Source organism: Physeter macrocephalus, chromosome 17 (genome assembly GCF_002837175.3).
Source record: "Physeter macrocephalus isolate SW-GA chromosome 17, ASM283717v5, whole genome shotgun sequence".
Lineage (NCBI taxonomy): Eukaryota > Metazoa > Chordata > Mammalia > Artiodactyla > Physeteridae > Physeter > Physeter macrocephalus.
The window spans coordinates 12,832,931-12,845,252 of NC_041230.1; the positions used below are offsets into that span (position 1 = coordinate 12,832,931).

At 54.6% G+C, this 12,322-nt stretch overlaps 1 protein-coding gene across 1 annotated transcript in view; it reads right to left on the reverse strand.

Moving 5' to 3' along the window:
* Positions 1-9,204, reverse strand: part of LOC129391460 (neuronal PAS domain-containing protein 1-like) — a 12,168-nt gene extending 2,964 nt beyond the window's left edge. Inside the window, exons 1-5 of the mRNA XM_055079269.1 lie at positions 9,156-9,204; positions 7,899-8,081; positions 7,239-7,474; positions 470-543; positions 66-206 (exon numbers count right to left, since the gene is read on the reverse strand). Of these exons, the coding sequence (XP_054935244.1) occupies positions 66-206; positions 470-543; positions 7,239-7,474; positions 7,899-8,020 (573 nt within the window). The 5' untranslated portion in view covers positions 8,021-8,081; positions 9,156-9,204. The remainder of the gene's footprint in view (positions 1-65; positions 207-469; positions 544-7,238; positions 7,475-7,898; positions 8,082-9,155) is intronic.
* Between the last annotated feature and the right edge of the window lie 3,118 nt (positions 9,205-12,322).

Below are 12,322 nucleotides of genomic sequence, written 5' to 3' on the forward strand. Positions count from 1 at the left end.
TTTTTTTTTTTTTTCTTTTTTTTTTTCATGCTGGGATGGTGAGGCCAGGAGAGAGGAGGGCCGGCAAGGGAGATGGCAGCTGAGCCAGTCCAGGCAGGCTGCTGTGGGCTCCTTACCTGTGAGAGACCCAGATAAATGGAGACTGTCTCTGAGATGTAGAGGAACTTCCCTTCCTGGTTCAAGGCAAACACGAAGCCATCCAGGGACTAGAGTGGGGAGAGACGGGGTCGGGGAGAGGAGGGCCTGGCATCTGTAAGAGGTTCTGAAATCTGGATCTCCGCCTGGGATGGATTATTCTGGGGTAAAGCGCTTCAGTGGCCCTGGGGGGGCAGCAGGAGGGGGAGCCTGAGCATTCTGCCTCCCAGTTCTGGGGCTCCCCAACGGGACCGATGCTGGAGAAAAGGGTGCGGTTCTCCCGAGACGGCCACCAGGTGGCAGCAAGGAGCAGCAGGCAGGGAAGGGGCCTCACCTGCAGGATGTGTCCTCCCAGGTGCTGCTCGAAGACTTCAGAGACCAGCGCCACGGGGCCCCTGCGGCCTGGGGCTGGGGGAAGAGGGAGGGGTGAGGCCAGGGCCTGTTGGCCCTATGAAGAATCGAATAGGTGGTGTGAAATAAAGAAGCATGGGGGGTTTCCCTGGTAGCTCAGTGGTTAAGAATCCGCCTGCCAATGCTGAGGACACGGGTTCGAGTTGCGGAGCAACTAAGCCCGTGTGCCACAACTACTGAGCCTGCGCTCTAGAGCCTGCAAGCCACGACTATTGAGCCCACGTGCTACAACTACTGAAGCCTGCGCCCCTAGAGCCTGTGCTCTGCAACAAGACACCGCAATGAGAAGCCCGTGCACCGCAACGAAGACTAGCCCCCCCGCTCGCCGCAACTGAAGAAAGCCCGGGTGCAGCAACAAAGACCCAACGCAGCCAAAATATTTTATTTATTTATTTTTTAAAAATAAATAAATAAATAAAAGAAGAAGCATGGGGTTAAGGTCTGTTGAAGGAGGGGGTGTTTGAGCTCAGACCTGAAGGGTGAGAAGGAGGCAGATAGGAGACAGAAAAGGAGAGAGACAGAGAGACAGAGAAAGAGACATTGAGAGACACAGACAAATAGATGGACAGAGATATAAGGAAATAGAGAAAGAAATAAGGACGTTACAACTCAACAACAAAAGGATGAACAACGCAATTCAAAAATGCGCAAAGTATTTGAACAGACATTCTTCCAAAGAAGATGCACAAATGGCCGATAAGCACATGAAAAGATGTTCAACATCATTAGTCATTAGCAAAATGCAAATCAAAACCACAATGAGAGATCACTTCACACCCGCTAGGATGGTTCGAATTTTTTTTTTCTAAATAGAAAATAAGTGTTGGCGAGGATGTGGAGAAATTGGAACCCCCCGTGCATTGCTGGTGAGAATGTGAAACGATGTGCCACTCTGGAAAATAGTTTGGCAATTCCTCAATAAGTCAAACATAGAATTACCATATAACCCAGCAATTCCACTCCTAGGTATACACCCCAAAGAATTGAAAACAGGTGCTCTAACAAATACTTGTACATGAATGTTCATAGCAGCATTACTCGTAATAGCCAAAAGGTGGAAACAACCCAAATGTCCATTAACTGATGAATGGATAAATAAAATGTGCTATATTCATAGAATGGAAGATTATTCATCCATAAAAAGAAATGGAGTACCGATCCATGCTACGACGTGAATGAACTTTGAAAACATTATGCTAAGCGAAAGAAGCTGAACACAGAGGCTACACAGTGTAGGATTCAATTTATATGAAACGTTCAGAAGAGGCAAATCCAGAGATGGAAAGCAGATCAGTGGTTGCCAGGGGCTGGGGGGAGGGGCAGGAGGAATGGGGAGGGACTGCTAATGGGACAGGGTTTTTGGAGGGTGATGGAAATGTTTTGGAACTAGATAGAAGTGCTGGTTGCACAACATTGTGAATGTGCTAAGTGCCACCGAACTGCACACTGTAAAATGGTGAATTTCATGTTATATAAATTTTACCCCAAAAAAATTATTTTAAAAAGAGAGAGGGGTAGAGACATATATAGACACAGAGAAACTGAGACAGAGATAGGTAAAGACAGAGAGACATAAAGAGATGGAGGGACAGAGGGAAAGAGATGCACAGAGACAGATACAGAGAAAGTGGCAGGAAGACAGAGATGGCGAAGGAGACAGAAACAGAGACACAGGCCGACCCATCCCCCGCAGTGAGGAGCAGAGAGCTCCAGACATCCATGCTGGGCGTGGGCAGAGGCCCTGTGTTCCTGGACTCTGTTCCCACCCAGGATGCCTTCCCTGACCCTGCAGAGAACGACCACCGCAAGGGGCCCGTGCCCAGACTGGGGAGCCAGTGACCTCGAGGGTCCCCAAGCACCTGGCTCCTGCAGGGCTGAGGGTCCAGTTCTGGTGTTAAGCCCCAGGACTGTTCCTCCCTGGCTGTGTGCCCTGGGACCAGTGCCTTCACCTCTCTGTGCCTCGGTTTCCTCCTCTGTCAGGTGGGTTTGCTAAGCGAGCTGATCTCACAGGGGTGTTGAGCATTCAGTTGGCTTAGGGAACTGAAAGGGCCTACCAGGCGCCCGCATGCAGCAGGTGCTCTGAAACAGAGCTGGGATCAGTATTAATAGCGTGATTACTATTGTTATTTCCAGACCATCAAAACACCAGGCGGCGAAACGCCGCCCCCTCCCCCCCAATCAGGACGCAGCTCCCAAGCCCCGCCCCCAGCCCCTTAATATTTGGTCACGCCTCCTCTCCCATGAGCACCCCCAACATCCCCACGGCTGTTCACACCCTTTTTCCACCCCCGCCTGGAGCTCCAGGAACAATAACTGTGTGTGGGGGGTGTGTGATGGGGACCCCTCCCCCGAGATGCAGCGGGAACCAGCCGGGTGACAGGAAGGAACAATGCCGCCTGCTAATTGTCGCAATTTTCCCCTGTCATTTTTGCTAATTCCTTCATTTTCCCTCTCACAGGATCAGCCCAGGTCAGACGGAACGGCTGCAATGAACAGGCTTAATGGGCACGTCGGGAGGGGGGTGTGTATAGGGGGAGGGCTCAGCCACTTGCTGTTCCCCCGTCCTCTCCCCAGCCTCTGTCCCCATCCCTGACTGATGTGTCTTATTACCCCCCGCCTCCCCCTGCCCCAAATCCACCAACTCCCTGACTCCTCTCTCTGTGTTCCCTCCTCTCTCCCACAAATACCTCAACTCCTGTGTCCCCCAAATTCAGCTGCGAGCTCTTCCCTACTCTCAGATCTGCCCCCTCCTCACATCCGGACCCCAACCATCACTCGGTCATTCAACAAACATTTGCTGTGTTTCTCATCAGAGCCTGCCTCTGCTGGAACAAAACTGCCCCAGTTGTCATCTTCCTCCCCACACAGAGGGGGCGCTGAGGGGCCGAGGGGAGAAGCCAAGACTTCTCCCAGGGGTTCCCCTCCACCTCCCATTCTCAACTGCCCTGGGCTAGGGCAGCTAATGAAGGGCCGGGACTCCATTAGCTTTGGAAGTCTGGGAGAGGGAGCCCCCTGCCATAATCAGAGTGCCTTGCTCCCTGGCAGCAGGCCTGAGGACTGGAGTGGGTGCATTTCTGCCTGTACTTTCCTCAGCTGCATCTGTGAAATGGGTCTAGGGCTGGAGCTGAATGGGTTCATGCATGCAAATGGCACACAGCCAGGTACACAGTAGGTGAGTCCTGCACTATTCTCAGAATAAGCTCTACTTCGAGCACCTCTACCTTCTGGGGAGGCTACCTTACCATCCACCTTTACCCTCGCTTTCTCCCACACCTTCACCCATATTCTCCAAGTCCTGAGGCTGGACCCTCACTGCATCACCTGAATACGACCATCTCTCACCCCACTGCCCCCACCCTGGTCTAGCTGCCCCACCTCCCGCCTGGATGACTGCACTTGCCTCCTCACTGGGCTCCCAGCTTCTGCCCTCACATCCACCACCTCTGTGACTCCCGTCTCACTTGGGGTAACAGCCAAAGTCCTCACCACGGCCCGAGAGGCCCTGCAGGACCTGGCCCCTGACCCGCTGACCACTTCCTGCCTCACTTACTCCTCTCTGGAGCCCCTGACCTCACAACTGTGGCCTGCATCTAGCAAGCTGATTGCTGTCTGCCTCTGGGCCTTTGCACTTGCTGTTCCCTCTGCCTGGAAAACTCTCCTTCCAGCTTTTCTCCTAGCTTTTGCTCCCTCACCTCCTTCCAGTCTCAGCTCAAAGGTCACTTACTCAGAGATGCCGTGCCTGACCTGTGAGTTGTGATGTCCCCTCTCCTCCCCTCACGCAGTTCTATAGTCACCCAAGAAACATTTAGTGACCCCTTACTGTGCCCCAGGCACTATTCTCGGCTCAGCACACAAGGTGCCGTAGGGGAGAAACACAATAAACAAGAGAAATAAAAAATATATAGTACTAGATGATGATTAGTACTATGGAAAGAAACAAGGCAGGAAAGGAAGATAGGACATGCTGGGAGCAGGGGGTTGTCTTTTTTTTTTTTTTTTTTTAAGCACCTACTATATGCCACGTGCTATTCTCTCTCTCTTTTTTTAAAGCCTTTATTGAATTTGCCACAATATTACTTCTGTTTTATGTTTTCTTTTTTTGGCCCTGGGCATGTGGGATCTTATCTCCCTGACCAGGGATCGAACCTGCACCCCCTGCACTGGAGGGCGAAGTCTTAACCGCTGGACCACCAGGGAAGTCCCAGGTTTGTCCTTTTTAATAGAGTGGTCAGGGAAGGCTTGACTGAAAAGCCCACATTCTAAGGGAAGGGAGTTCCTGGTGGAAGCCCAGCAAGTGCAAAGGTCCTGAGGTGGAAACAGCCTTCTCTGAACAGCAAGGTGGCCCATGTGGGGGAGGGGGTTGAAGAGGTCAGAGGGGTAGAAAGGTGATATCAGGGAGTTGGGGGGCAAGGGACCTACCATGTCAGGTGTGTAGGCCCACCTTTGAGGGCCGGGACTTTGTCCTGTTCCCTGCTGTGTCCCCAGCACCTAGAATGGTGCCTGGCACAGGGAAGGTATTCATTGGGCATTTGTTGAATGAATGACAAACACTGATAGGAGATCAAGGCTGTCTCCTCCCCAGACTCAGAGCCCCCTGGCTAGACTTCAACATCATCTGTCATCCCATTTCATAGATGGTAGATTAAGGCCCAGAGAGAGGCCGAGACCTGCAACATAGGACCCATCCCTGGAGACCCACAAGCATGCCAAGGATGGTGGTTGAGAAGGTGGGCTCTGGAGCCGGGCCACTTGAGTCTGAATCTCAGCTGAGCCCCTTCTCAGCTGTGTGACCTTGGGCAAAGAGCTTCACCTCTCTGGGTCTCAGTTTTCCCCTTCTATAAAACGGGAACATAGCATTGCCTCCCTCTGAAGACTTTTGAGAGGATTAGCAAGTGAATTTGGATGCAGCACTCAACACCGTGTCTGACTGGTATGTTATTGCTATTATTTTTGAGGAGAACACGGGAGCCCCCTCCTTTACAGAGAGCTTGAGGCACCATGCTTTGCTCTCTGACGGCAGCTAAGCCACTGTCCTCAGTTTTCCCATCTGAACTATTGAAGCAGGTGCTTGGCCTCTTGTTGGGGACCCGGGAGAGCAGGAGATGCTCCCAGTTTCTTAATTTTGTGGGTACAGCGGGAGTTCACGCAGCTCCTCCCCCGCACACTGTCCTGCCCCTCCCCCTTCCCACGTACAGGCAGGGAGGTTGCTGAGGTCAGTGGTCTTGAATTACCCATCCCGGCAAGCACGGAGTGGGGAGGCCGGACGCCGGTGGGGCTCTCTCGGCGTCTTCCCCCTTTCTCTCCCCGGGGCTTGGGGACAATAGACAAGATGTTTATCCCCCGCCGGCGCACATGTTGTTCGCGGTAATGGCTGTAATCAGCGGCGCTAATGCCGCATTCTCTCCGCGCCAGTCAATTCGCCTAATTACCGCCTGGGAAGCCGGATTATTTAAATTTAAATGGTGATTTATTGCGAGTTTAATCAATGCTATTTTCTCTCCCCCCTCCCCCCGAGACCAGGGCAGGAGGGGAATTGGAGCCCCTCCAACCCCACCTTAAGGACAATCCTTCTTGGGGGTGGGGGGGGAAGTAGCCTAGGGTGCCCTGTCCCTGTCACCTGCGACCCAGATGAAGACGATTTGCTCTCTTCTCGTAATAAGAGTAAAGCAATAAAACATAAAATAGAAGTAATAACAATAACATAACACTTCTATATAATGAAGTCTGAATAATAAATGAAAGTAGAGATCTATCTATCTATATATATCTGTGTTTTACAATTTCTATATTTTAACATATTACTGATTGCATTTCGTTATTGTGTCCTGGCCAGTAGGATGTCAGCCTGTCCAGGGCAGGCACTATTATGCAGTTTGTTTCCTGCTGGGATCACGAGGGCTCAGAACCGTAGCAGGCACACAGTAGATGCTCAATAAACCTGCAGGTAACCATTGATAACAGTGCTTTCTAGACACTGATCGTTTACTCTGTGCCAGGTGTGTTTAGGGTCTTTACACATATATATATTACCTGGTAGATCTTCTTCTCTTCTCAGCCCTGCAGGTGGGGGAGGGGCTTCATCATGATTCCCATTTCACAAGTGAGGCACAGAGAGGTGAGGCGACCTGCCCAGGGTCACAACGGTGGGGAGTGGCTGAGTGGGGACAGGGACCCCCGTCTTTCTGAAGCTCGCCATCTTACCTGCCATATTATCCTGTCTCCCTCCCGCATCCCAAACTGGGGATTCAGACTCTAGAGGTTCCCTCCGGGGTCCCTCAGGTCTGAGTGCGGGAGTTTCTTGCCCATTAGTGGTTAGGAGGCCCAGGCTGGGTCCCCCCTGTCCCGCCCATGGAGCTGTGATAATCTCCTTTGTGATAATAATGATTCATTTTCCCTGATAACAATAATAGCATTAACTGGTGGTATGATCCAGTGTGGCCAGGCCCGTGATTAGGCCAGAATTCATGAAATCGTCCCTACCTGGTGAGCCCGTTTTAGAGATGAATAAACTGAGGCTTGGACAGTAGAAGCCGCCTGATAGGAACACACAAAAGGTCTGACTCCAAATCCTGTACTCCCTCCGGGTGCAGGAGCTGGGCGAGAGCTGGCGCGCACCCTCAGATACCGGGTGCCCTGCACCGGGGGAGCACGCCTGGACCCCCCACCCCCCACCCCAGCGCATGCGCACTCACCTAGGCCAGCCTGCGGCCCCGCGGACCTCAACCCCCAGGGTGGCGCCCCAAGAGCGGCGAAGCGGCGCAGGCGGAGGTAGGTGACGCTGAGGCGCACGATGGACGCCTTGTCCAGCTGGCTGGAGATGGCTCCGGGCAGCGGGAGTAGCTTGGCCAGCTCGAAGAACTCCAGGTTCTCCTTTCCGCGCCGCGAGCGCGCCGCGTTACGGGACTTCTCCTTGCGCTGCGCCTGCAGGCTGGGCGGGCGGCGCGGAGGGGGCGTCAGCGGGGCCCGGGGACTCAGGGGTCTGGGGTTGGGGGACGAGCCTCGCCTCTTGGGGTCTCGGGAACGGGACGGGATGTTGAAAGTGGATTCAACACTCCGGAGGTGGGGCAGAGCCTGAGTGTGACTTCTACACCCGGCCGTGGAGCAGAACCCGGGGTGTAAATTCTGGGGGAAGGAGGAGGAAGAGGAGAGAGATAAGAATGTTGGGTAGGAATTCCGAGGAAGCGGGCTAGGAACAGAACTCCAGGTGTGTGGGGTGGGTGTTACAGAACGAGTTGAGCAACTCCGGGTAAGAAATTCTGGCCCGAGGGGGCGGGGCAGAAGGTGAGTGTGAATCCTCCCGGGACACCGCCTTGGGGGCGGGGCCAAAGCCCGAGGGGCGGAGCTTTGCTCACCAGGGTCCGGGCGGGGTCTTGACCACAAACCCCGGCAGAAAGTCCCAAGGGACGCTGCCGCCGCGACCTCCCCCGCACCTGACCTCGCCTCCACCGCCACTGCTGGGGTAGGGGGTCGCCATCTCCGCGGAGACCCGCTCAGGCGGGCTCAGAGCAGCCTGCGGAGCTCGAGAGCCGCGTCTCCTGCAGCGGGAAGGAGCGGGAGGCAGCGCTCAGCGCCCGAGGGGGCAGGTGGGGTACCTGCTAGGGAAACCGAGGTCCGCGTGGAGCGCAGGGTCCCAGCAAGGAGCTGTGGCTAGATGCTGCCTCAGTTTCCCCTCCCTGGGGGCCCCGCTACACAGTCCGCAGCTCTCACCGCGCCGGGCTCTGGGAGAAGCTCAGGACGAGGACGTGCCCCGCCGGCGCCTCCCCCGCGCCGCCCGCTAGAGCGCCCGCCTCACGCCCGCGCCGGGCCGGCTCCCGCATACCAATAGGCGCACGCGGCGCGCATACGGATCCGACCGGCCCGCGCGCTGCGTGCCAAGCATGCCCAAGCCGGGCGGGGGGCGGGCGCCTCGCCGGGGACCGGGCGCGCCCGGCTGCAGCCCCCAGGGCTCTCTGCCCCGGGGAATCCGCCCCCAGAAGTCCATCCCAGGAGTCCGGTTCCTTGCATCTGCCGTGCGCCTATTTCACGGGCTGGGCTAAGGAGGTAGGGGGGACAGAGGCCAGGGACCCCACCCTATGCTCTGCCCAAGGACCACCGCCAGCCCCTCGGGGTGATGCCACGTGTCCGGGCAGCCAAATCTCCGCAACCACAACTTCCTCCCTGAAGGCCCGGACGTGCGAGCCTCAACCCCAGATGCAGTGGCCGGAGCCTCAGCCCGAGGACGCCCCCAGGATGGACCAGACACTCGGGGCCCAAGTGTCCTAGTATCCAGATCCCCCAGAACAAGGAACGTGTTGAATTAGGTCTTCATTCCTCCAGGACTAGGCATTCAGGATCCAGCCCCGCTCCCCACATCCACACCGCCCCCAAGCCTCCCCAGCCAAGTGTCCCGATGCCCTAGACCTTGGCGTCCAGATCCCCCAGCCCCCTATTTCTCCAGGACCCAACATCTGTGCGCCCCCTCCCTCAGCCTCGGGATACAGGTGTTCCGATGCCCGAGCTCCCAGCACACTGGAGTTCCGGTCCCCTTTTCCTCCAGGACTCAGGAGTTCCCTGTCCTCTCATGCCAGCCCCCAGGCGTTCCCTACCCGCAGTACCCATAGCCTCGTTACCTGGCCACGGGTCAGGCTCCGGGCACGGCGTGGGGCCGGCCGGGCAGCGCAGCAGAGGAGCGGCCCCATAGACCCCGGGGCGGGCCGGGCTCGGCGAGTCGCGCGGGCTGTGGCGCTAGGCTCTCAGCGCACACCGAGGCCTCGCAGACTTCGAGATGCGGGGACAGCGCTGGCGGGAGTGGGCGGGGCCTGCTGGAGCCCCGCCCACAGACTCTCCGCCCTTGGGTCCAGCCCAGCTCCAGCCACTCTGGCCTTTTCCGTGGTAGGGGTTTCCAAGCAAGGGAGTCCCGGGCTGCTCTGGTGTCCGAGTCCCCTCACCCCACCAGAACGAGAACGTCGAAGTCAGCTTCCCCACCCCGAGAGAAGAACACCAGAGTCCGGGCACCATCTCTATACCCCACTGGGAGGGACTATCATCCCATCTTCCCCAAGAGGACCCGGCACCCCAGCAGCCCCTCGGGATAAGGCGGGCACCTTGCACCTGAGTCTCTTTTAGGGGTGGAGACCCAGACGTCGGTGACCCCTCCACGGGTGCAAATCCAGGTGTTAGAGACTCTTTTCCAGGAGAGAATTTAAGGGTGTCAGCAAGACCCCCTGGACAAGAAGGTGACCTTGCACCCAAGCTCTGCCCCCCTCCTTATAAGAGCAGGATTTGACAACTGGACCTCCCAGGGACTGGGACACAGGTATCCGAGGAACTTCAGAGACCAGCATCCTGGGGTCTTATACCCACCACTGCTCCCACGGGAACCCCGACATCAGAGCTTCCCATTAGACCATAAATGGGAACTAAGGAGTTATAGCACCTCCCACAGAGAACTGGGGACCCAGGTGACTGAGCCAGGCCTTTCCCACTCTGGTAGGAGATACTACACCTCTCTGTCCCAAGCCTCTTCAGCGGCCTGGCATGGTGGTTTCCAGGCGCTTAAGTGCTCCTAGGAGACCATAATGCAACTAATGAAGGTGGGACAGGAGTCTTAGGAGAGGCAGGTGGGTGGAGGCTGGCAGAGAGCAAGGGTTCCTCTGTCTGGTTGGACAGAGGAACCGAGGCACACACCTCTGAACCCTCATGTGCACTGGCTGATGGGAACACTCTTCAAGCGGCTCTGGATAACCACACTGAACAACTTGGGAACTCATCTTTTATGTTCTGCTGTTTTTTTCCCCCACAGCAAGGTTCTGAGCTGGGCTCTATTACTACCCATTTTACTAGGAAAACTGAGGCACAGAGAGACTAGATAGCCTGTTGGTGACGGTCTGTCAGCCAATAATTATTTCCTGTTTTTTCCCAGAGAGACTTGTTAGGGTGTCAGGGTAAGGGATTCAAGCTCAGAGCACTGACTCTTAACTCCTGATGCTACTTCCTGGCTGTGTGACCTGGGCAGGTGCCATACAAGGCCTTGAGAAGTGCACTCATACTATACAATTTATTTATGATCACACACACACACACACAGATCTTGTTGAGGTTAAGAGCCTAATTTCTGGGGTTCAGACTGCAGCTCTACCCCTTACTGCTGTGTGACTTTGGACAAGTAACTTCACCACTCTGGGCCTTCTCCCTTGTAAAGTGGGGATAATTTCATTTTAGTATCCACCTCCTAGCATCATTGTGAGCATTAAATAAGTTCAGCCAGCAGTTCTCAAAGTGTGACCTGGGCATTGGTTCCTGAGACCATCTCAGAGGGTCCGCGAGGTCAAATTTTCATACCGAGACATTTTCTGCCTTTTTCACTTCGTTCTCCCATGAGTGCCAGGTGGGGTTTTCCAGAAGCTGCATAGCATGTGATATCACAGCAGACTGCATGCATAAGCAGCCAGGAGGATCCAACTGTCTTCTGTTACGCTGGACTTTGAGGAGGTTTGCAAAAGTATAAAATAATGACATTATTCTCACTAAAATTTTTCATAAAATACATTATTTATGTTAGCCTGTAATGTGTTTATTATTGCTATTTAAAAATGAATTTTAAATCATCTTCAAGAATTTCCAGTTTTATTTTTATAAATTTATTTATTTATTTATTTTTGGCTGCGTTGGCTCTTCGTTGCTGGGCACAGGCTTTCTCTAGTTGCGGCGAGCAGAGGGGCCACTCTTCATTGTAGCGCACGTACTTCTCATTGCAGTGGCTTCTCTTGCTGCAGAGCGCGGGCTCTAGACGCGGGCTTCAGTGGTTGTGGCACGCGGCTCAGTAGTTGTGCTCATGGGCTCTAGAGCGCAGGCTCAGTAGTTGTGGCACACGGGCTTAGTTGCTCTGCAACACGTGGGACCTTCCCGGACCAGGGCTCGAACCCGTGTCCCCTGCATTGACAGGCGGATTATTAACCATTGCGCCACCAGGGAAGTCCCAAGAACTTCCAGTTTTAATTTCTGACATGGCTTATGAAAAAGCTCTTTGGTTTTCCCTAAGAATGTAAAGAGACAAAAAAATCTGAGAATCGCTGAGTTAAGCCATTTGAAGCTGAGAATAGAGCCAGGCATTAAATATGCTAGATGTGATATGTACATCCAAAGACACATCGCCCTCATATAACCAGATGCAAATCATGTTACCTCTACACCACTCAGGGAGTCACTGAAAAACACACACCATTTGGGTTCTCAGCTTCCCATCAGTGAAATGGGTGGGCTGCTCTGTGATGTCTGTGCCCATCTGCAGCTCTGGTAATACAGTTGGGAAAAAATAGGACAGCTTCTGGGTCAGGGTGTGCATCAGGCGGGGCCCCAGGAGGAGACACCTGGGGCCCTCCAGCTGGGAACCGAGGGTCATTTCAAAAAGGACTCTTGACAAAGGTTTGGGGGAAATCTAGGAGGGCGGGTGTTACCATCTGGGGCCTGAAGGAGTAGGGAGGGGGCTGTTAAGGGACGCTGGGACTGTGGCAGTCGGGACCTTCATGGTCTCATATCCGACACCTCCTGCCCTAGCCTGGGTTCTCAGCTGCTCAGCTGCATTCAGCTCTCCTTGGCCTTCCTCATCTTTGGAGACGTTTCCCATCAAAGCTCGGAGACCCCACCACTCCCAAAGCCACCTGGGTGGAAGAGATGGGGGAGGATGGTATATGACCTTGAGAGGTGGTGAGCTCCCTGTAACCAGGGAGAATCAAGGAGAGGGACAAGGATTTTAGTAGGCAATAAGAACTTGAATGTGTGTGTGTGTTTGTGTGTG